General features: G+C 40.5%; 1 protein-coding gene and 1 long non-coding RNA gene across 2 annotated transcripts; one reads left to right on the forward strand and one right to left on the reverse strand.

The window, feature by feature from the left end:
• HSD3B7 (hydroxy-delta-5-steroid dehydrogenase, 3 beta- and steroid delta-isomerase 7) lies at nt 1-24,296 on the forward strand. The gene is made up of 7 exons (XM_086872177.1): nt 1-282; nt 3,172-3,313; nt 5,585-5,737; nt 10,745-10,853; nt 12,720-12,819; nt 16,442-16,604; nt 20,699-24,296. Exons 1-7 carry the CDS (start codon nt 250-252, stop codon nt 21,097-21,099), a joined length of 1,101 nt encoding a protein of 366 aa, XP_086728303.1. The 5' UTR covers nt 1-249; the 3' UTR covers nt 21,100-24,296.
• LOC147647352 (uncharacterized) lies at nt 7,438-18,128 on the reverse strand. Its single transcript, XR_015281603.1, has 2 exons — nt 17,237-18,128; nt 7,438-16,671 (listed from the first exon to the last, which is right to left on the reverse strand). It is a non-coding gene; the product is annotated as an uncharacterized LOC147647352 (long non-coding RNA).
• Nucleotides 24,297-24,509: the final 213 nt, after the last annotated feature.

Genomic DNA, 24,509 nt, shown 5'->3' on the forward strand with positions numbered 1-24,509 from the left:
ATTTCCCCTCAAAAACCCCAAATTTCCCCTCAAAAACCCCAAATTTCCCTAAAAAACCCCAAATTTTCCCTCAGAAATTCCCTTTTTCCCCCCAAAAAACCCCAAATTTTCCCTCAAAAATCCCAATTTTTCCCCACAAATTCCCGCCTTTTTTCCCCTCCCCCTCACTTCCGGGTTCCGCCCCTCCCCCACCCCTGAGGGGGGCGGGACCGGCCCCGAATTTCGGGAATTTTGGGTTTTTTTGGGATCATGGAGGGACCCCCCGAGGGAGGCGAATCCCAGGTAAGGGGGGGGGGGAGGGGAAATTTGGGGAATTTTGGGGTTTTTTGGGAATTTTCGGCGAATTTTTTGGCGGGAGTTCGGAACCTCTTCCGGGTGGGGGAGGGGATTTTTTGAGGCGGATTTTGGGGGGATTTTTGGAAGAATTTGGGGGGGATTTTTGGGGATTTTTGGGAATTTTTGGAGGATTTGGGGATTTTTTGGGGAGTTTTGGGGATTTTTGGGGGAGTTTTGGGAATTTTGGGGGGATTTGGGGGGTTTTTGGGATTTTTGGAGGATTTGGGGATTTTTGGGGAGTTTTGGGGATTTTTGGGGATTTTTGGGGATTTTTGGGGATTTTTTGGGAATTTGGGGGGATTTTTGGGGAATTTGGGGGATTTTGGAGGATTTGGGGATTTTTTTGGGGGATTTTTGGGGTTTTTTGGGGGATTTTTTGGTTTTTGGGGGGATTTGGGGATTTTTTGGGAGTTTTGGGGATTTTGGGGAATTTTCGGGATTTTTGGGGATTTTTTGGGAATTTGGGGGGATTTTTGGGGATTTTTTGGGAATTTGGGGGGATTTTTTTGGGAATTTTGGGGATTTTTTGGGAATTTTGGGGATTTTTTTGGGAGTTTTGGGGATTTTGGGGATTTTTCGGGATTTTTGGGGATTTTTGGGGATTTTTGGGGATTTTTGGGGATTTTTTGGGAATTTGGGGGGATTTTTTTGGGAATTTTGGGGATTTTGGAGGATTTGGGGGATTTTTTGGGGAGTTTTGGGGATCTTTGGGAATTTTGGGGAATTTTTGGGAGGATTTTAGGGATTTTCGGGATTTTTGGGGATTTTTTGGGAATTTTGGGGATTTTTGGGGGAGTTTTGGGGATTTTGGGGATTTTTCGGGATTTTTGGGGATTTTTGGGGATTTTTGGGGATTTTTGGGGATTTTTTGGGAATTTGGGGGGATTTTTTTGGGAATTTTGGGGATTTTGGAGGATTTGGGGGATTTTTTGGGGAGTTTTGGGGATCTTTGGGAATTTTGGGGAATTTTTGGGAGGATTTTAGGGATTTTCGGGATTTTTGGGGATTTTTTGGGAATTTTGGGGATTTTTTGGGGAGTTTTGGGAATTTTGGGGATTTTTCGGGATTTTGGGGGATTTTTGGGGATTTTTGGGGATTTTTCGGGATTTTGGGGGATTTTTTGGGAATTTGGGGGATTTTGGAGGATTTGGGGATTTTGGGGGGATTTTTGGGGTTTTTTGGGGGATTTTTTGGGATTTTGGGGGGATTTGGGGATTTTTTGGGATTTTTGGGGGAGTTTTGGGAATTTTGGGGGGATTTTGTGGATTTTTGGGGGATTTGGGGGGAATTTTCGGGATTTTTGGGGATTTTTTGGGAATTTTGGGGATTTTTTTGGGAGTTTTGGGGATTTTGGGGAATTTTCGGGATTTTTTGGGGATTTTTTGGGAATTTGGGGGATTTTGGAGGATTTGGGGATTTTTTGGGGGATTTTGGGGAATTTTGGGGAATTTTTGGGAGGATTTTAGGGATTTTCTGGATTTTTTTGATTTTTGGGGATTTAGAGGGATTTGGGGGGATTTTTGGGGATTTTTTGGGACTTTTGGGGATTTTTGGAGGATTTTGGGAATTTTTGAGGATTTTGGGGGAATTTTCGGGGATTTTTTGGGGGATTTTTTAGGGATTTTTGGGAATTTTGGGGCTTTTTTGGGGATATTTTGGGAATTTTGGGGAATTTTCGGGAGTTTTGGAGTCGCTTTTGGGGATTTTTGGGGGATTTTTTGGGAATTTTGGGAATTTTTGGGGCATTTTGGGAATTTTTTTAAGATCCAGCCTGGAATTTCGGGATTTTTTGGGATCCTGGAGTTGAATTTGGGGTCCCAAAGGGAATTTTTGGGAATTCTGGGCTGGAATTTCAGGATTTCCGGATCCATTTGGGAATTCCCAGTTGGATTTTGTTGATTTTGAGGCCAAATTTGAAGATTTTGGGTCAAAAATTGAAGATTTTGGGTCAAAAATTGAAGATTTTAGGTCAAATTTGGCCGATTTTGGCCGTTCCCGACTGGATTTTTTCGGGAATTTTCCCAAAATTCCCGGAATTCCCGAAATTCCCAGTTGGATTTTGATGATTTTGAGGCCAAATTTGAAGATTTTGGGGTCAAAAATTGAAGATTTTAGGTCAAATTTGGCCGATTTTGACGCGAATTTCGCCGATTTTGGCCTTTCCCGGCCGGATTTTTTCGGGAATTTTTCCCAAAATTCCCGGAATTCCCACAATTCCCGAAATTCCCAGTTGGATTTTGATGATTTCGAGGCCAAATTTGACGATTTTGAGGCCAAATTTGAAGATTTTGGGTCAAAAATTGAAGATTTTGGGTCAAATTTGGCCGATTTTGACGCGAATTTCGCCGATTTTGGCCTTTCCCGACCGGATTTTTTTGGGAATTTTTCCAAAAATTCCCAAAATTCCCACAATTCCCGAAATTCCCAGTTGGATTTTGATGATTTCGAGGCCAAATTTGACGATTTTGAGGCCAAATTTGAAGATTTTGGGTCAAAAATTGAAGATTTTGGGTCAAATTTGGCCGATTTTGACGCGAATTTCGCCGATTTTGGCCTTTCCCGACCGGATTTTTTTGGGAATTTTTCCAAAAATTCCCAAAATTCCCACAATTCCCGAAATTCCCAGTTGGATTTTGATGATCTCAAGGCAAAAATTTGAAGATTTTGGGTCAAAATTTGAAGATTTTGGGTCAAAAATTGAAGATTTTGGGTCCAATTTGGCCGATTTTGACGCGAATTTGGCCGATTTTGGCCGTTCCCGACCGGATTTTTTCGGGAATTTTTCCCGAAATTCCCAAAATTCCCGGAATTCCCGCAGAATTTTGCCTTTTCCAGGGGCTGGTGATGGTGGTGACGGGCGGATCCGGGTTCCTGGGATCTCACCTGGTCCAGGTGTTGTTGGAGGCGGAGCCGGAGCTTCGGGAGCTTCGAATCCTCGACGTCAACCCCGATCCCGAGATCGTTCCGGAACGGCACCGTGAGTTCCCAGAAAATTCCCAGAAAATTCCCAAATTCCCGCCAGAAAATTCCCAAAAAATTCCCAGAAAATTCCCAGAAAATTAAAAAAAAATTCCCAAAAAATTCCCAAATTCCCGCCAGAAAATTCCCAAAAAATTCCCAGAAAATTCCCAGAAAATTAAAAAAAAATTCCCAAAAAATTCCCAAAAAATTCCCCCAAAATTTCCAGAAAATTCCCAGAAAATTCCAGAAGATTCCCCAAAAATTCCCCAAAAATTCCCGAAAAATTCCCCAAAAATTCCCCAAAAATTCCCGAAAAATTCCCAAATTCCCGCCAGAAAATTCCAAAAAAATTCCCCAAAAATTCCCAGAAAATTAAAAAAAAAATCCCAAAAAATTCCCAAAAAATTCCTGAAAAATTCCCAAAAAATTCCCAGAAAATTCCTGAAAAATTCCCAAAAAATTCCCAGAAAATTAAAAAGATTCCCAAAGAATTCCCAAAAAATTCCCAAAAAATTCCCAGAAAATTCCAAAAAAATTCCCAGAAAATTCCCAAAAAATTCCCCAAAAATTCCCAGAAAATTCCCAAATTCCCACCAAAAATTCCCAAAAAATTCAAAAAAAATTCCCAAAAAATCCTCAAAATTCCAGAAAAAATTCCCAGAAATTCCCCCCAATTTTCCCCTTTAAATGCTGAAATTTGAGTTTAAAAAGCCCCAAAAATTCCCAAAAAATTCCCCAAAAATTCCCAAATTCCCGCCAAAAAATTCCCAAAATTCCAGGAAAAAATTCCCCCAAAATTCCCTGAAATTTAAAAAAATTTCCTCAAAATTATCTTGAATTTTCACCCTTTAAATGCTGAAATTTGAGTTTAAAATTCCCCTTTTTTCCCTTTTTTTCCCCATTTTTGGGTCATTTTTCCCCATTTTTTCACCGTTTTTCCCCATTTTTTTTAAATTTTCCCAAAATTTCCCAAATTTTCCCCAAATTTTCCCTTCCAGCCTCTCAAATCCAATTTTTCCACATTGAATTCCCCAATTTTGGGACTCTCAGAGTCATTTTTGGGCCAAATTTCCCCATTTTTGGGTCAAATTTCCCCATTTTTGGGCCGTTTTTTCCCATTTTTTCCCCATTTTTTTGAATTTTCCCAAAATTTCCCCAATTTCCCCCAAATTTTCCCTTCCAGCCTCTCAAATCCAATTTTTCCACGGCAAAATCCCCAATTTTGGGTCTCTCAGGGTCATTTTTGGGCCAAATTTCCCCATTTTTTCCCATTTTTTCACCTTTTTTCCCCATTTTTTTTTTAAATTTTCCCAAAATTTCCCCAATTTCCCCCAAATTTTCCCTTCCAGCCTCTCAAATCCAATTTTTCCACTGCGAAATCCCCAATTTTGGGGCTCTCAGGGTCATTTTTGGGCCAAATTTCCCCATTTTTGGGCCAAATTTCCCCATTTTTTCCCATTTTTTCACCGTTTTTCCCCATTTTTTTTTAAATTTTCCCAAAATTTCCCCAATTTCCCCCAAATTTTCCCCTCCAGCCTCTCAAATCCAATTTTTCCACATTGAATTCCCCAATTTTGGGGCTCTCAGGGTCATTTTTGGGTCAAATTTCCCCATTTTTGGGTCAAATTTCCCCATTTTTGGGTCATTTTTTCCCATTTTTTCCCCATTTTTTTTTAAATTTTCCCAAAATTTCCCAAATTTCCCCCAAATTTTCCCTTCCAGCCTCTCAAATCCAATTTTTCCACATTCCCCAATTTTGGGGCTCTCAGGGTCATTTTTGGGTCAAATTTCCCCATTTTTGGGCCAAATTTCCCCATTTTTGGGCCGTTTTTTCACCTTTTTTCCCCATTTTTTTTTAAATTTTCCCAAAATTTCCCAAATTTCCCCCAAATTTTCCCTCCCAGCCTCTCAAATCCAATTTTTCCACATTGAATTCCCCAATTTTGGGGCTCTCAGGGTCATTTTTGGGCCAAATTTCCCCATTTTTGGGTCAAATTTCCCCATTTTTGGGCCGTTTTTTCCCATTTTTTCCCCATTTTTTTGAATTTTCCCAAAATTTCCCAAATTTCCCCCAAATTTTCCCTTCCAGCCTCTCAAATCCAATTTTTCCACATTGAATTCCCCAATTTTGGGGCTCTCAGGGTCATTTTTGGGCCAAATTTCCCCATTTTTGGGTCAAATTTCCCCATTTTTGGGCCGTTTTTCCCCATTTTTTCACCGTTTTTCCCCATTTTTTTTTTAAATTTTCCCCAAATTCCCCAAATTTCCCCCAAATTTTCCCTCCCAGGCTCTCGAGTCCGTTTTTTCCACGGAGATGTCGCCGATTTCGGGGCTCTCGGCGCCGTTTTCGGGGGTGCCCGCGTGGTTTTCCACAGCGCCTCCCTGGTGGACGTTTGGGGGAACTGCAGCCCCGAGGCCATCGCCAGGGTCAACGTCCTGGGTAAACTGGGATGGACTGGGAAGGGTTAAATGGGAACTGGGATGGACTGGGAGGGACTGGGATGGACTGGGAGGGAACTGGGAGGGACTGGGAGGGGTTGGCGGGAAAAAATCCGGCAGTTTTAGGGTTAAAAATGGAGATTTTGGGGTCCAAAATGGGGATTAAAGGGTTAAAAATGGAACTGGGATGGACTGGGAAGGGTTAAATGGGAACTGGGATGGACTGGGATGGACTGGGACAAACTGGGATGGACTGGGAGGGGTTGGCGGGAAAAAATCTGGTGGTTTTAGGGTTAAAAATGGAGATTTTGGGGTTAAAAATGGAGATTTTGGGGGTAAAAGTGGAACTGGGATGGACTGGGAAGGGTTAAATGGGAACTGGGATGGACTGGGAAGGGTTAAATGGGAACTGGGAGGGACTGGGATGGACTGGGAGGGACTGGGATGGACTGGGAGGGGATGGTGGGAAAAAATCCGGCGGTTTTAGGGTTAAAAATGGAGGTTTTGGGGTCCAAAATGGGGATTTTAGGGTTAAAAATGGAGATTTTGGGGGTTAAAAATGGAACTGGGATGGACTGGGAAGGGTTAAATGGGAACTGGGATGGACTGGGATGGACTGGGGGTAAAAAACCCGGTGGTTTTGGGGCTAAAAATGGAGATTTTAGGGGTGGAAGTGGAACTGGGATGGACTGGGAGGGACTGGGAGGGACTGGGAGGGGATGGCGGGAAAAAATCCGGCAGTTTTAGGGTTAAAAATGGAGATTTTGGGGTCCAAAATGGGGATTAAAGGGTTAAAAGTGGAACTGGGAGGGACTGGGACAAACTGGGATGGACTGGGATGGACTGGGAGGGACTGGGAGGAACTGGGAGCAAAAAACCTGGAGGTTTTAGGGTTAAAAATGGAGATTTTGGGGTTAAAAATGGAGATTTTGGGGGTAAAAGTGGAACTGGGATGAACTGGGATGAACTGGGATGGACTGGGATGGACTGGGAGGGGTTGGCGGGAAAAAATCCGGCGGTTTTAGGGTTAAAAATGGAGGTTTTGGGGTCCAAAATGGGGATTAAAGGGTTAAAAGTGGAACTGGGAGGGATTGGGATGGACTTGGGGTAAAAAACCCGGTGGTTTTGGGGTTAAAAATGGAGATTTTGGGGTCCAAAATGGGGATTTTGGGGGTAAAAGTGGAACTGGGACAAACTGGGATTGAACGGGGAGGGACTGGGAGGGACTGGGATGGACTGGGATGGACTGGGAGGGGATGGCGGGAAAAAATCCGGCGGTTTTAGGGTTAAAAATGGAGATTTTGGGGTCCAAAATGGGGATTAAAGGGTTAAAAGTGGAATAGGGAGGGACTGGGACAAACTGGGAGGGACTGGGAGGGACTGGGATTGAACTGGGATTGAACTGGGATGGACTGGGAGGGACTGGGAGCAAAAAACCCGGTGGTTTTGGGGTCCAAAATGGAGATTTTGGGGTTAAAAATGGAGATTTTAGGGTTAAAAATGGAGATTTTGGGGGTAAAAGTGGGACTGGGATGAACTGGGATGAACTGGGATGAACTGGGATGAACTGGGATATTTTGGGGATTTTTTGGGATAATTTCAGGATATTTTGGGGATTTTTATGGATTTTTTTGGGTTATTTTTTGTGAGTTTTTTGGGATAATTTCAGGATATTTTTGGGTTATTTTTGTGATTTTTTGGGGGATAATTTCAGGATAATTTGGGAAATTTTTGGGATAATTTTGGGATTTTTGGGGATTTTTTGGGGATTTTTTTTTGATAATTTCAGGATATTTTTGGGATAATTTCAGGATAATTTGGGATATTTTTGTGATTTTTTGGGATAATTTCAGGATATTTTTGGGATATTTTTTGGGATTTTTTGGGAATAATTTCAGGATATTTTGGGGATTTTTTTGGGGATAATTTTAGAATTTTTGGGGATATTTTGGGGTAATTTTGGGATTTTTTGGGGGATATTTTTGGGATAATTTCAGGATATTTTGGGGATATTTTTTTGGGATATTTTTGGGATAATTTCAGGATAATTTCAGATTTTTTTGGGGATGTTTTTTGGGATATTTTTGGGACGTTTTGGGTCTGTTTTGGGGATATTTTTTGGGATAATTTCAGGATATTTTGGGAAATTTTTGGGGATTTTTTGGGATAATTTTGGGATTTTTGGGATATTTTTGGGGATTTTTTGGGAATAATTTCAGGATATTTTTGGGATTTTTTGGGGGGATAATTTTAGAATTTTTGGGGATATTTTGGGGTAATTTTGGGATTTTTTGGGGGATATTTTTGGGATAATTTCAGGATATTTTTGGGTTATTTTTGTGATTTTTTGGGGGATAATTTCAGGATAATTTGGGAAATTTTTGGGATAATTTTGGGATTTTTGGGGATTTTTTGGGGATTTTTTTTTGATAATTTCAGGATATTTTTGGGATAATTTCAGGATATTTTTGGGATATTTTTGGGGATTTTTTGGGATAATTTCAGGATATTTTGGGATATTTTTTGTGATTTTTTGGGAATAATTTCAGGATATTTTGGGATTTTTGGGGGATTTTTTTTGGATAATTTCAGGATATTTTGGGATTTTTTGGGGATTTTTTGGGGATAATTTCAGGATATTTTTAGGATTTTTTGGGATAATTTCAGGATATTTTTGGGATATTTTTGGGATTTTTGGGGGAATTTTTTTGGGGATAATTTCAGGATAATTTGGGAAATTTTTGGGAAATTTTTGGGATAATTTTGGGATTTTTGGGGATTTTTGGGGGATTTTTTTTTGATAATTTCAGGATATTTTTGGGATAATTTCAGGATATTTTTGGGAAATTTTTTGGATAATTTTGGGATTTTTGGGGATTTTTTGGGGATTTTTTTGGGATAATTTCAGGATATTTTGGGGATTTTTAGGGATTTTTTTGGGATATTTTTTGGGGATTTTTTTGGGATAATTTCAGGATATTTTGGGATATTTTTGGGATATTTTTTCAAATTTTTTTGGGATATTTTGGGGGTATTTTGAGGATATTTTTGGGAAATTCTTGGGATAATTTTGGGATTTTTTGGGGATTTTTTTTGGATTTTTTTGGGATAATTTCAGGATATTTTTAGGATTTTTTGGGATAATTTCAGGATATTTTTGGGATATTTTTGGGATTTTTGGGGGAATTTTTTTGGGGATAATTTCAGGATATTTTGGGATATTTTTGGGAAATTTTTGGGACATTTTTGGGATATTTTTTCGAATTTTTTTGGGATATTTTGGGGGTATTTTGAGGATATTTTTGGGAAATTTTTGGGATATTTTTGGGACGTTTTGGGTCTGTTTTGGGGATATTTTGGGGATAATTTCAGGATATTTTGGGATATTTTTTGTGACTTTTTTGGGATAATTTCAGGGTAATTTGGGATATTTTTGTGATTTTTTTGGGATAATTTCAGGATATTTTGGGAAATTTTCTGGGATTTTTTGGGATAATTTCAGGATATTTTGGGGATTTTTAGGGAATTTTTTGGGTTATTTTTTGGGGTTTTCTTTGGGATAATTTCAGGATATTTTGGGAAATTTTTGGGAATTTTTTGGGATAATTTTGGGATTTTTGGGGATTTTTTGGGGATAATTTCAGGATATTTTTGGGGGATTTTTTTGGGGATAATTTCAGGATAATTTGGGAAATTTTTGGGAAATTTTTGGGATAATTTTGGGATTTTTTTGGGATAATTTCAGGATATTTTGGGGAAATTTTCTGGGATTTTTTGGGATAATTTCAGGATATTTTTGGGATTTTTTGGGATTTTTGGGGGAATTTTTTTGGGGATAATTTCAGGATATTTTGGGATTTTTTTGGGATTTTTTGGGGATAATTTCAGGATATTTTGGGATTTTTTGGGGATAATTTCAGGATATTTTTGGGAAATTTTCTGGGATTTTTTGGGATAATTTCAGGATATTTTTAGGATTTTTTGGGGATAATTTCAGGATATTTTTGGTATAATTTTGGGATTTTTGGGGGAATTTTTTTGGGGATAATTTCAGGATATTTTGGGAAATTTTTGGGATAATTTTGGGATTTTTGGGGATTTTTTGGGGGATTTTTTGGGATTTTTTTGGGATAATTTCAGGATATTTTTGGGATATTTTTGGGGATTTTTTGGGATAATTTCAGGATATTTTGGGATATTTTTTGTGATTTTTTGGGAATAATTTCAGGATATTTTGGGATTTTTGGGGGATTTTTTTTGGATAATTTCAGGATATTTTGGGATTTTTTGGGGATTTTTTGGGGATAATTTCAGGATATTTTTGGGATATTTTTGGGATTTTTGGGGGAATTTTTTTGGGGATAATTTCAGGATAATTTGGGAAATTTTTGGGAAATTTTTGGGATAATTTTGGGATTTTTGGGGATTTTTTGGGGATTTTTTTTTTATAATTTCAGGATATTTTTGGGATAATTTCAGGATATTTTTGGGATATTTTTGGGGATTTTTTGGGATAATTTTGGGATTTTTGGGATATTTTTGGGGATTTTTTGGGAATAATTTCAGGATATTTTTGGGATTTTTTTGGGGATAATTTTAGAATTTTTGGGGATATTTTGGGGTAATTTTGGGATTTTTTGGGGGATATTTTTGGGATAATTTCAGGATATTTTGGGGATTTTTTTGGGGATAATTTTAGAATTTTTGGGGATATTTTGGGGTAATTTTGGGATTTTTTGGGGGATATTTTTGGGATAATTTCAGGATATTTTGGGGATATTTTGGGGATTTTTTTGGGATAATTTCAGGATATTTTGGGGATATTTTGGGGATTTTTTTGGGATAATATCAGGATATTTTGGGATATTTTTGGGGATTTTTTTGGGATAATTTCAGGATATTTTGGGGATATTTTGGGGGATTTTTTGGGATAATTTCAGGATAATTTCAGATTTTTTTAGGATGTTTTTTGGGACGTTTTGGGTCTGTTTTGGGCCCCTTTCCCCAGGCACCAAGAACGTGATCAGAGCCTGCCAGGCCCAGGGGGTTCCGATCCTCGTCTACACCAGCAGCATGGAGGTGGTGGGGCCCAACACCCGGGGGGACCCTTTCGTCAGGTAAACCCCAAAAAACCCCAAAATCGACCCAAAAAACCTCAAAATCGACCCAAAAAACCCCAAAAATGGATTCAGTGACCCAAAAAACCCCAAAATCGACCCAAAAAACCCCAAAATCGACCCAGAAACCCCCAAAATCGACCCAAAAAAACACCAGAAATGGATTCAGTGACCCAAAAAACCCCAAAATCGACCCAAAAAAACCCCAAATCACCCCAAAAAACACCAAAATTTTTCTGGAATTTTGGGGGAATTTTGGGGAATTTTTTGGGAATTTTTTGGGGAATTTTTGGGGAAATTTTGGGGAATTTTTGGGGATTTTTTCTGTGAATTTTTGGGAATTTTTGGGGAATTTTTGGGGGGAATTTTGGGGTTTTTTTGGGAATTTTCTTGGAATTTTGGGAATTTTTTGGGATTTTTTCCATGAATTTTTGGGATTTTTGGGGAAAATTTTTGGGAATATTTTTGGGAATTTTTGGGAAATTTTTGGGGATTTTTTGGGAATTTTTTGGGGAACTTTTGGGGAAATTTTGGGGAATTTTTGGGGATTTTTTTGGGAATGTTTTGGGAATTTTTCTGTGAATTTTTGGGAATTTTTTGGGAATTTTTGGAGAATTTTTGGGAATTTTTAGGGAATTTTTTGGAATTTTTTGGGATTTTTTGGGGAATTTTTTTGGGAATTTTTGGGAATTTTTTTTTTATTTTTTGGGGGAATTTTTTGGGAATTTTTGGGGAAGTTTTGGGAATTTTTGGGGGAATTTTTGGGGAATTTTTTTGGAATTTTTAGAGAATTTTTTTTAATTTTGGGGGGAATTTTGGGGTTTTTTTGGAATTTTTGGGAATTTTTTGGGGGATTTTTAACCCTTTCACCGCCACATTCCCCGCATCCCCTTAAAAATTTCCCCTCCCCCCCTGGGGCAGAATTTTCCCGGGATTTTTTCTGGGGTGAATTCCCGGGATTTCGGGGATTCCATGGGAATTTTTGGGGGAATTTTTGGGAATTTTTTTGGAATTTTTGGGGAATTTTTTCTGTGAATTTTTGGGGATTTTTGGGGGAATTTTGGGGAAATTTTGGGAAAATTTTGGGGAATTTTTTGGGATTTTTTTGGGAATTTTTTTGGGATTTTTGGGGATTTTTTTTTGAATTTTGGGGGAATTTTTGGGGAGTTTTTTTTTAATTTTTGGGAGAATTTTGGGGAATTTTTGGGAATTTTTTGAGAATTTTTTTTTAATTTTGGGGGGAATTTTGGGGTTTTTTTAGAATTTTTGGGGGAATTTTTGGGGAATTTTAACCCTTTCACCGCCGCATTCCCCACATCCCCTTAAAAATTTCCCCTCCCCCCCTGGGGCGGAATTTTCCCGGGATTTTTTCTGGGGTGAATTCTCGGGATTTCGGGGATTCCATGGGAATTTTTTTGGGGGAATTTTTGGGGGAATTTTTGGGAATTTTTTTGGAATTTTTGGGGAATTTTTTCTGTGAATTTTTGGGGATTTTTGGGGATTTTTGGGGGAATTTTTGGGGAATTTTTGGGATTTTTTTGGGAATTTTTTGGGGATTTTTTTTGAATTTTTGGGGGAATTTTTTTTGAATTTTTTTGGAATTTTTTTGGAATTTTTGGGGGAATTTTTTGGGATTTTTTTTTTAATTTTTGGGAATTTTTTGGGAATTTTTGGAATTTTTTTGGAATTTTTGGGGGAATTTTTGGGAATTTTTTGGGGAATTTTAACCCTTTCACCGCCGCATTCCCCGCATCCCCTTAAAAATTTCCCCTCCCCCCCGGGGGCAGAATTTTCCCGGGATTTTTTCTGGGGTGAATTCCCGGGATTTCGGGGATTCCATGGGAATTTTTTTTGGGAATTTTCCAGGGGTGACGAGGAGACCCCGTACCCCACCCGACACTCGGAGCCGTACCCGCTCAGCAAGGCCCAGGCCGAGCGCCTCGTGCTGGAGGCCAACGGGAGCAGAGTGAGAATTCCCGGGAAAAAAAATCGGGATTGAGGGGGGGGTTGGGAATGGGGATGGGCTGGGGGGGGTTGGGAATTTTTTGGGAATTTTTTGGGGATTTTTTGGGATTTTTTGGGGATTTTTTAAGGGTTTTTTGGGGGATTTTTGGGGATTTTTTGGGGGATTTGGGGGGATTTGTTGGGGATTTTTTAAGGATTTTTTGGAGTGTTTTTGGGGGATTTTTTAGGGATTTTTTGGGATTTTTTGGGGATTTTTTGGGATTTTTTTAGGAATTTTGGGGGATTTTTGGGGTTTTTTTGGGGATTTTTTGGGGATTTTTGGGGAGATTTTTTTGGGATTTTTTGGGGGTTTTTTGGGTTATTTTTAAAGGAATTTTTGGGGATTTTTTGGGATTTTTTGGGGATTTTTGGGGATTTTTTTGGGATTTTTGGGGGGATTTTTAGGGTTTTTTGGGGGATTTTTTAGGGATTTTTTAAGGATTTTTTGGGGGATTTTTTTGGGATTTTTTGGGATTTTTGGGGGATTTTTTAGGATTTTTGGGAGATATTTTATGGGATTTTTATGGGATTTTTGGGGATTTTTTGGGGATTTTTGGGGATTTTTTTATGGAATTTTTTGGGGATTTTTTGGGAATTTTGGGGATTTTTTAATGGAATTTTTGGGGATTTTTGGGGATTTTTTAAGGGATTTTTTATGGAATTTTTTAGCATTTTTTTGGGTGAGAATTCCCAGGATTTGGGTCTCATTCCCGCTTTTTCCCGCAGCTCTCCGGGGGCGGGCGGCTCCTGACGCTCTCCCTCCGCCCCACCGGGATTTGGGGTGCAATTCCCAGAATTTGGGTGGGAATCTTGGGGGGATTTTTGGGGATTTTTTATGGAATTTTGGGGGATTTTTTAGGATTTTTTGGGGATTTTTTGGGGATTTTTGGGGGATTTTTTGGGGATTTTTTATGGAATTTTTGGGGGATTTTTTAGGATTTTTTAGGATTTTTTGGGGATTTTTTGGGGGATTTTTTTAGGATTTTTGGGGGATTTTTTTGGGATTTTTTGGGGGATTTTTTAGGATTTTTTGGGGATTTTTCGGGGATTTTTGGGGCATTTTTTTGGGATTTTTGGGGGATTTTTTTGGGATTTTTTGGGGGATTTTTTAGGATTTTTGGGGATTTTTTAGGATTTTTTGGGGATTTTTGGGGGGATTTTTTTCGGGATATTTTTTGGATTTTTTAGGATTTTTTTGGATTTTTTTGGGTCTCATTCCCGCTTTTTCCCGCAGCTCTCCGGGGGCGGGCGGCTCCTGACGCTCTCCCTCCGCCCCACCGGGATTTGGGGTGCAATTCCCAGAATTTGGGTGGGAATCTTGGGGGGATTTTTGGGGATTTTTTATGGAATTTTTGGGGGATTTTTTTAGGATTTTCGGGGGATTTTTTGGGGGATTTTTGGGGGATTTTTTGGGGATTTTTTTAGGATTTTTGGGGGATTTTTGGGGGGATTTTTTTTTTATTTTTGGGTGATTTTGGGGGGATTTTTGGGGGATTTTTGGGGATTTTTTAGGGATTTTTGGGGGGTTTTTTGGGGATTTTTTGGGGGATTTTTTTGGGATTTTTTGGGATTTTTGGGGGATTTTTTGGGGATTTTTTGGGGATTTTTGGGGGATTTTTTGGGGATTTTTTATGGAATTTTTGGGGGATTTTTTAGGATTTTTTAGGATTTTTTGGGGATTTTTTGGGGATTTTTTTAGGATTTTTTAGGGATTTTTTTGGGAATTTTTAAGGATTTTTCTGTATTTTTGGGGGGATTTTTTGGGGATTTTTTGGGGGATTTTTTTGGGATTTTTGGGGGATTTTTATGAGATTTTTTAGGAATTTTGGGGGGATTTTTGGGGGATTTTTTAGGGATTTTTAGGGGGATTTTTTGGGGATTATTTGGGAATTTTGGGGGATTTTTTTATATTTTTGGGGGATTTTTTGGGGATTTTTGGGGGGATTTTTTGGGGATTATTTGGAAATTTTGGGGGATTTTTTTATATTTTTGGGGGATTTTTTTGGGATTTTTGGGGGATTTGGGGGGGATTTTTTGGGGATTTTTATGGGATTTTTGGGGATTTTTTTATGGAATTTTTGGGGGATTTTTTAGGATTATTTGGGGATTTTTTGGGGATTTTTGGGGGATTTTTTTTGGATTTTTTAGGGATTTTTGGGGGGATTTTTTTTTTATTTTTGGGGGATTTTGGGGGGATTTTTGGGGGATTTTTGGGGATTTTTTTATGGAATTTTTATGGGATTATTTGGGGATTTTTTGGGGGATTTTTGGGGGATTTTTTGGGGATTTTTGGGGGATTATTTGGGAATTTTTAAGGATTTTTCTGTATTTTTGGGGGATTTTTTTGGGGATTTTTGGGGATTTTTTAATGGAATTTTTTGGGGGATTTTTTTGTATTTTTGGGGGATATTTTTAGGGAGTTTTTTTGGGAATTTTTGGGATTTTTTGGGTGAGAATTCCCGTTTTTTGGGTCTCATTCCCGGTTTTTCCCGCAGGTGTGCGGGGGCGGGCGGCTCCTGACGCTCTCCCTCCGCCCCACCGGGATTTGGGGTGCAATTCCCAGAATTTGGGTGGGAATCTTGGGGGGATTTTTGGGGATTTTTTTATGGAATTTTTGGGGGATTTTTTAGGATTTTTTGGGGATTTTTTGGGGATTTTTTTGGGATTTTTTGGGGATTTTTTTAGGATTTTTTGGGGATTTTTGGGGGGATTTTTTTTTATTTTTGGGGGATTTTGGGGGGATTTTTGGGGGATTTTTGGGGATTTTTTAATGGAATTTTTATGGGATTATTTGGGGATTTTTGGGGGATTGTTTGGAGATTTTTTATGGAATTTTTGGGGATTTTGGGGGGATTTTTTGGGATTTTTGGGAGATATTTTATGGGATTTTTATGGGATTTTTGGGGATTTTTTTGGGATTTTTTTGGGGATGTTTTTATGGAATTTTTGGGGGATTTTTTGGGGATTTTTTGGGAATTTTTTGGGGATTTTTTGGGGGATTTTTTAGGGATTTTTTTTGGGATTTTTTAGGGTTTTTGGGGATTTTTTGGGGATTATTTGGGGATTTTTTTAGGGATTTTTGGGGGGATTTTTTTGGGATTTTTTGGGGGATTTTTGGGGGGATTTTTTGGGAATTTTTAAGGATTTTTCTGTATTTTTGGGGGGATTTTTTGGGGATTTTTTGGGGGATTTTTTTGGGATTTTTGGGGGATTTTTATGAGATTTTTTAGGAATTTTGGGGGGATTTTTGGGGGATTTTTTAGGGAATTTTAGGGGGATTTTTTGGGGATTATTTGGGAATTTTGGGGGATTTTTTTGTATTTTTGGGGGATTTTTTTGGGATTTTTGGGGGGATTTTTTGGGGATTTTTTATGGAATTTTTGGGGATTTTTTGGGAATTTTTAAGGATTTTTCTGTATTTTTGGGGGGATTTTTTGGGGATTTTTTAGGGATTTTTTTGGGATTTTTGGGGGGATTTTTTTGTATTTTTGAGGGATATTTTTAGGGAGTTTTTTTGGGAATTTTTGGGATTTTTTGGGTGAGAATTCCTGTTTTTTGGGTCTCATTCCCGCTTTTTCCCGCAGCTCTCCGGGGGCGGGCGGCTCCTGACGCTCTCCCTCCGCCCCACCGGGATTTTCGGCGAGCGCCAGCGGCTCCTGGAGCTCTTCCTGCGGCGGGGGAGGGGCCTGGGGGGGTGGATGCCCCTGGGGCTCCCCCGCAACGCCGAGCACGGCCGGGTGTACGCAGGTGAGGGGCACGGGCACACCTGGGGGGGCGGGGACACCTGGGGACACCTGGGGACACCTGGGGACACCTGGGGACACCTGGGGACACACCTGGATACACCTGAGCACACCTGGGGACACCTGGGGGGAGCTGGGGACACCTGGGACACACCTGGGACACACCTGGATACACCTGAGCACACCTGGGGACACCCAAAACACACCTGGGGACACCTGGGACACACCTGGGGACACCTGGGGACACCTGGGGACACCTGGGGACACCTGGGACACACCTGGGGACACCTGGGGACACCTGGGACACACCTGGGGACACCTGGGGACAGCTGGGGACACCTGGGGACACCTGGGGACACCTGGGGACACACCTGGGGACACCCAAAACACACCTGGATACACCTGGGGACACCTGGGACACACCTGGGGACACCTGGGACACACCTGGGACACACCTGGGGACACCTGGGGACACACCTGGGATAGCTGGGTACACCTGGGGACACCTGGGGACAGCTGGGGACACACCTGAGATAGCTGGGGACACATCTGGGGACACCTGGGGACACACCTGGGACACACCTGGGGACACCTGAGACCCACCTGAGACCCACCTGGGGACACCTGGGGACACACCTGGGGACACCCAGAACACACCTGGGGACACCTGGGGGGAGCCGGGGACAGCTGGGGACACCGGGAGACACCTGGAACACACCTGGGGGAGCTGGGGACACACCTGGATACACCTGGGGACACCTGGGGAAACCTGGGGACACCTGGGGGGAGCGGGGGACACCTGAGGACACCCAGAACACACCTGGGGACACCTGGGGACACACCTGGAACACACCTGGGGGAGCCGGGGACACCTGAACACACCTGGGGACACCTGGGGACATCTGGAACACACCTGGGGACACCTGAGATACACGTGGGGACACCTGGGGACACCTGAGATACACCTGGGGACACCCAAAACATACCTGGACACACCTGGGGACACCTGAGGACACACCTGGATACACCTGAACACACCTGGGGACACCTGGGGGGAGCTGGAGGGGGTGGGGACACACCTGGGGACACCTGGACACACCTGGGGACACCTGGAACCCAGTCTAGAACCTGCTCTGGAACAATCTAGAACCCAATCTAGAACCCAATCTAGAACCTGCTCTAGAACGTTCTAGAACAGTCTAGAACCTGATCTAGAACCTGATCTAGAACGTTCTAGAACACACCTAGAACGTGATCTAGAACCCAGTCTAGAACCCGATCTAGAACACACCTAGAGCATGCCTGGAACACACCTGGGGACACCTGGGGACACCTGGGGACACCTGGGACACCTGGAGAACACCTGGGAGGATAAAAACACACCTGGAACACACCTGGGGACACCTGGAGACACCCAGAACACACCTGGGGATACCTGGAACACACCTGGGGACACCTGGGGACACCTGGGACACACCTGAGGACACCTGGACACATCTGGGGGGATAAAAACACACCTGGAACACACCTGGGCACACCTGGGCACACCTGGGGACACCTGGAACACACCTGGGGACACCTGGGACACACCTGGGGACACCTGGAACACAGCTGGGGACACCTGGAACACACCTGGGGACACCTGGGGACACTTGAAACACACCTGGGGACACCTGGGGACTCCTGGGGACACCCAGAACACACCTGGGGACTCCTGGGGACACCCAGAACACACCTGGGGACACCTGGGGACACCCAGAACACACCTGGAACACACCTGGGGACACCTGAGATACACCTGGGGACACCTGGGAACACCTGGGGACACCTGGGACACACCTGGGGACACCTGGGGACACCCAGAACACACCTGGAACACACCTGGGGACAGCTGGGGACAGCTGGGGACAGCTGGGACACACCTGGGGACACCTGGGGACACCTGGGGACACCTGGGGAGGGTGGATGCCCCTGAAATCCCTCAAAATTCCCTTATAAAACCCCAAAAATCAAAAAAATTCCCCCAAAAAATTCAAAAAAATTCCAAAAAAAATCAAAAAAAAATAAAAAAAAAAATCCAAAAAAATTCGAAAAAAATCCCAATTTTTTCCCAAAAATCCCAATTTTTTCCCCAAAAATTTTCCAGGAAACGTAGCTTGGATGCACGTCCTGACCACCCACGTCCCCTAAACCCCCAAATTCCCCCCAAAATTCCCTGAAAAAACCCCAAAAATCGAAAAAATTCCAAAAAAATTCCAAAAAAAAATCCAAAAAAATTCCAAAAAAAAATCCAAAAAAAAGCCAAAAAAAATTTAAAAAAAATCCAAAAAAATTCGAAAAAAATTCTAAAAAAATCCGAAAAAAATTCTAAAAAAATCCCAAAAAAAATCCAAAAAAAATCCCAAAAAAAATCCGAAAAAAATCCAAAAAAAAAAAAAAAATTAAAAAAAAATCGGAAAAAATCCCCAAAATCCCAAATTTTTCCCCAAAAATTTTCCAGGAAACGTGGCCTGGATGCACGTCCTGTTGCTCACACCCCCTAAATTCCCAAAAATTCCAAAAAAATTCCCATTTTTTCCCAAAAAATCACCAAAATTCCCAAAAAAAATCTAAAAAAATCCAAAAAAAATCCAAAAAAATCTAAAAAAATCCCCAAAATCCCAATTTTCCCCCCAAAATTTTCCAGGAAACGTGGCCTGGATGCACGTCCTGACCACCCACACCCCTTAAACCCTCAAAATTCCCCAAAAAACCCCAAAAAAATGGAAAAATCAAAAAAAAATCAAAAAAAAATCCAAAAAAAATCCAAAAAAAATCCAAAAAAATTCAAAAAAAATTCTAAAAAAATTCTAAAAAAATTCCAAAAAAAATCCAAAAAAAATCCCAAAAAAAATCTGAAAAAAATCCAAAAAAAAAAAAAAATTAAAAAAAAATCGGTAAAAATCCCCAAAATCCCAAATTTTTTCCCCAAAAATTTTCCAGGAAACGTGGCCTGGATGCACGTCCTGTTGCTCACACCCCCTAAATTCCCAAAAATTCCAAAAAAATTCCCATTTTTTCCCAAAAAATCACCAAAATTCCCAAAAAAAATCTAAAAAAATCCAAAAAAAATCCAAAAAAATCTAAAAAAATCCCCAAAATCCCAATTTTCCCCCCAAAATTTTCCAGGAAACGTGGCCTGGATGCACGCCCTGACCACCCACACCCCTTAAACCCTCAAAATTCCCCAAAAAACCCCAAAAAAATGGAAAAATAAAAAAAATCCAAAAAAAATCCAAAAAAAATCCAAAAAAAACCCCCCCCCAAAAAAAAAACCAAAAAAAATGCAAAAAAATAAAAAAAATTGGAAAAAAATTCCAAAAAAATAAAAAAAAAAATAAAAAAAAAATCAAAAAAAATTAAAAAAAAAATCCAAAAAATAAAAAAAAAATCCAAAAATAATCCAAAAAAAATCCAAAAAAATAAAAAAAATCCAAAAAAATCCCAAAAATCCCAATTTTTTTCCCCAAAAATTCTCCAGGAAACGTGGCCTGGATGCACGCCCTGACCACCCACACCCCTTAAACCCTCAAAATTCCCCAAAAAAACCCCAAAATCAAAACATTCCCCAAAAAAATCCCCAAAAAAATCCAAAAAAAATTAAAAAAAAATCCAAAAAATAAAAAAAAATCCAAAAAAATTCAAAAAAATCCAAAAAAAATAAATAAAAAATAAAATCCAAAAAAAATAAAAAAAAATTAAAAAAAAATCCAAAAAAATAAAAAAAATCCCCCCCAAAAAAATAAAAAAAAATCCAAAAAAAATAAAAAAAATTAAAAAAAAATCCAAAAAAATCCCCCCAAAAAAACAATCAATAAAAATCCAAAAAAAAATAAAAAAATCGAAAAAAAATCCAAAAAAAATAAAAATAAAAAAAAAATTTAAAAAAATCCAAAAATATCCAAAAAAAATAAAAAAAAAAAAATCCAAAAAAAATAATAAAAAAAAATCCAAAAAATATCCAAAAAAATAAAAAAAAATCCAAAAAAATTTGAAAATAATCCCAAAAATTCCAATTTTTTCTCAAAAATCCCAAATTTTTTCCCCCAAATTTTCCAGGAAACGTGGCCTGGATGCACGTCCTCGCCGCCCGCGCCGCCCGCTCCCGCCCGGCCTCGGTGGCGGGCGAAGTTTTCTTCTGCTACGATTCCTCCCCGCCCATCCCTTACGAGGATTTCAACATCCGGCTCCTCCGGCCCGCGGGAATCCGGGAATTCCCCATCCCGGAATTCCTGCCGGGAATCCTGGCCCGCCTCAACGGGATCCTCAGAGGGGTTCTGGGGGCTTTGGGGGTGGGGTTCGCGCCGCTCTTGAACCCCTACACGTGGGCGGTGGCGCGGACGGCGTTCACCGTTCGCACGGATAAGGCCAAGAAAAGGTTCGGCTTCCGGCCGCTTTTTTCCTGGGAGGAGGCGAGGGAGAGGACGGTGGAGTGGGTGAAAGGGTTGGAAGGGGCGTGAAAGGGTTAAAAAATGGGTGAAATGGGGAAAAAACGGGGAAAAACGGTGAAAAAACGGTGAAAAATGGTGAAGAAACGGCGAAAATATGGCGGAAAACGGAAACAAAATGGCGGAAAACAGAAACAAAATGGCGGAAATTGAGGGAAAATGGCGGGAAATGGAAACAAAATGGTGGAAAACAAAGAAATTGAGGAATGAAAGGGTTAAAAATTGGGGAAATGGGGAAAATTTGGGGGAAATTGTGAAAAAATGGTGAAAAAATGGCAGAAAACGGAAACAAAATGGCGGAAAACAGAAACAAAATGGCGGAAATTGAGGGAAAATGGCGGGAAATGGGAACAAAATGGGGGAAAATGAAACAATGGGGAATGAAAGGGTTAAAAGTTGGGGGAAATGGGAAAAATTTGGGGAAAACGGTGAAGAAACGGTGAAAATATGGCGGAAAATGGAAACAAAATGGCGGAAAACAAAATGGCGGCTCATGGGAACAAAATGGCGGAAATTGAGGGAAAATGGTGGGAAATGGGAACAAAATGGGGGAAAATGAAACAAATGAGGGATGAAAGGGTTAAAAGTTGGGGGAAATGGGGAAAAATTGGGCAAAAACGGTGAAAAAATGGCGGAAAACGGTGAAAAATGGCGGAAAATGGAAACAAAATGGCGGAAAACAGAAACAAAATGGCGGAAATTGAGGGAAAATGGCGGGAAATGGAAACAAAATGGGGGAAAATTAAACAATGGGGAATGAAAGGGTTAAAAATTGGGGGAAATGGGGAAAATTTGGGGGAAATTGTGAAAAAATGGTGAAAAAATGGCGGAAAACGGAAACAAAATGGCGGAAAACAGAAACAAAATGGCGGAAATTGAGGGAAAATGGCGGGAAATGGGAACAAAATGGCGGAAAATTAAACAAATGAGGGATGAAAGGGTTAAAAATTGGGAGAAATGGTGAAAATTTGGGGGAAAATGATGAAAAAATGGTGAAAAACGGTGAAGAAATGGCAAAAATATGGCGGAAAACGGAAACAAAATGGCGGAAAACAAAATGGCGGCTCATGGGAACAAAATGGCGGAAATTGAGGGAAAATGGCGGGAAATGGGAACAAAATGGCGGAAATTGAGGGAAAATGGCAAAAAATGGAAACAAAATGGGGGAAAATTAAACAATGGGGAATGAAAGGGATAAAAAATGAGAGAAATGGGGAAAATTTGGGGAAAAACGGTGAAAAAATGGAGAATGGAAACAAAATGGCGGCTCATGGAAACAAAATGGCGGAAATTGAGGGAAAATGGCGGGAAACGGAAACAAGATGGCGGGAAAGGAGGGAAATGAGGCGTGAAAGGGTTAAAAATTGAGAGAAATGGGGGGAAATTGGAAAAGTGAGGGAAAAATGGGAAAAATTGGGAAAAAAACACCAAAAAATGGGAAAAAATGAGGAAAAAATGGGAAAAAAATTTAAAAATGGGGGAAAAAATGGAAAAAAAATGGGAAATCCAGGGAAAACTGGGAATAAATGGGGAAAAAACGGGAAAAATCGAGAATTTGGGGCCTGGTTGATCCCCTACACGTGGGCGGTGGCGCGGACGGCGTTCACCGTTCGCACGGATAAGGCCGAGAAAAGGTTCGGCTTCCGGCCGCTTTTTTCCTGGGAGGAGGCGAGGGAGAGGACGGTGGAGTGGGTGAAAGGGTTGGAAGGGGCGTGAAAGGGTTAAAAAATGGGAGAAATGGGGAAAAAACGGGGAAAAACGGTGAAAAAACGGCAAAAAACGGTGAAGAAACGGCGAAAATATGGCGGAAAACAGAAACAAAATGGCGGAAAACAAAATGGCGGAAATTGAGGGAAAATGGCAAAAAATGGGAACAAAATGGCGTAAAACAAAGAAATTGAGGAATTAAAGAGTTAAAAATTGGGGGAAATGGGGAAAATTTGGTGAAAAACGGTGAAGAAACGGCGAAAATATGGCGGAAACTAGAAATAAAATGGCGGAAAACAAAATGGCCGCTCGTGGGAATAAAATGGCGGAAATTGAGGGAAAATGGCGGGAAATGGGAACAAAATGGGGGAAAATGAAACAATGGGGAATGAAAGGGTTAAAAATTGGGGGAAATGGGGAAAATTTGGCCAAAAACGATGAAAAAACGGCGAAAAACGGTGAAAAAATGGCGGAAAATGGAAACAAAATGGCGGCGCATGGAAACAAAATGGCGGAAATTGAGGGAAAATGGCGGGAAACGGAAACAAGATGGCGGGAAAGGAGGGAAATGAGGCGTGAAAGGGTTAAAAATTGAGAGAAATGGGGGAAAATTGGAAAAGTGAGGGAAAAATGGGAAAAATTGGGGAAAAAACACCAAAAAATGGGAAAAAATGAGGAAAAAACGGAAAATTTTTAAAAATGGGGGGAAAAAATGGAAAAAAAATGGGAAATCCAGGGAAAACCGGGAATAAATGGGGAAAAAACGGGAAAAATCGAGAATTTGGGGCCTGGTTGATCCCCTACACGTGGGCGGTGGCGCGGACGGCGTTCACCGTTCGCACGGATAAGGCCGAGAAAAGGTTCGGCTTCCGGCCGCTTTTTTCCTGGGAGGAGGCGAGGGAGAGGACGGTGGAGTGGGTGAAAGGGTTGGAGGGGGCGTGAAATGGGGAAAAAACGGGGAAAAACGGTGAAAAAACGGCGAAAAACGGTGAAGAAACAGCGAAAATATGGCGGAAAACGGAAACAAAATGGCGGAAAACAGAAACAAAATGGCGGAAATTGAGGGAAATGGTGGGAAATGGGAACAAAATGGGGGAAAACAAAGAAATTGAGGAATTAAAGAGTTAAAAATGGGGGAAATGGGGAAAATTTGGGGGAAAACGGTGAAGAAACGGCGAAAATATGGCGGAAAATTGAAACAAAATGCCGGCTCATGGGAACAAAACGGCGGAAATTGAGGGAAAATGGCAAAAAATGGAAACAAAATGGGGGAAAATGAAACAATGGGGAATGAAAGGGTTAAAAATTGGGAGAAATGGGGAAAATTTGGGGGAAATTGTGAAAAAATGGTGAAAAAATGGCGGAAAACGGAAACAAAATGGCGGAAAACAGAAACAAAATGGCGGAAATTGAGGGAAAATGGCGGGAAATGGAAACAAAATGGGGGAAAATTAAACAATGGGGAATGAAAGGGTTAAAAATTGGGGGAAATGGGGAAAATTTGGGCAAAAACGGTGAAAAAACGGCAAAAAACGGTGAAAAAATGGCGGAAAATGGAAACAAAATGGCGGCTCATGGGAACAAAATGGCGGAAATTGATGGGAAATGGCGGGAAATGGGAACAAAATGGGGGAAAATGAAACAATGGGAAATGAAAGGGTTAAAAATTGGGAGAAATGGGGAAAATTTGGGGAAAAAGTGAAAAAATGGCGGAA

The sequence above is a fragment of the Cyanistes caeruleus genome, chromosome 39 (genome assembly GCF_971803275.1).
Source record: "Cyanistes caeruleus chromosome 39, bCyaCae1.hap1.1, whole genome shotgun sequence".
Classification (NCBI taxonomy): domain Eukaryota; kingdom Metazoa; phylum Chordata; class Aves; order Passeriformes; family Paridae; genus Cyanistes; species Cyanistes caeruleus.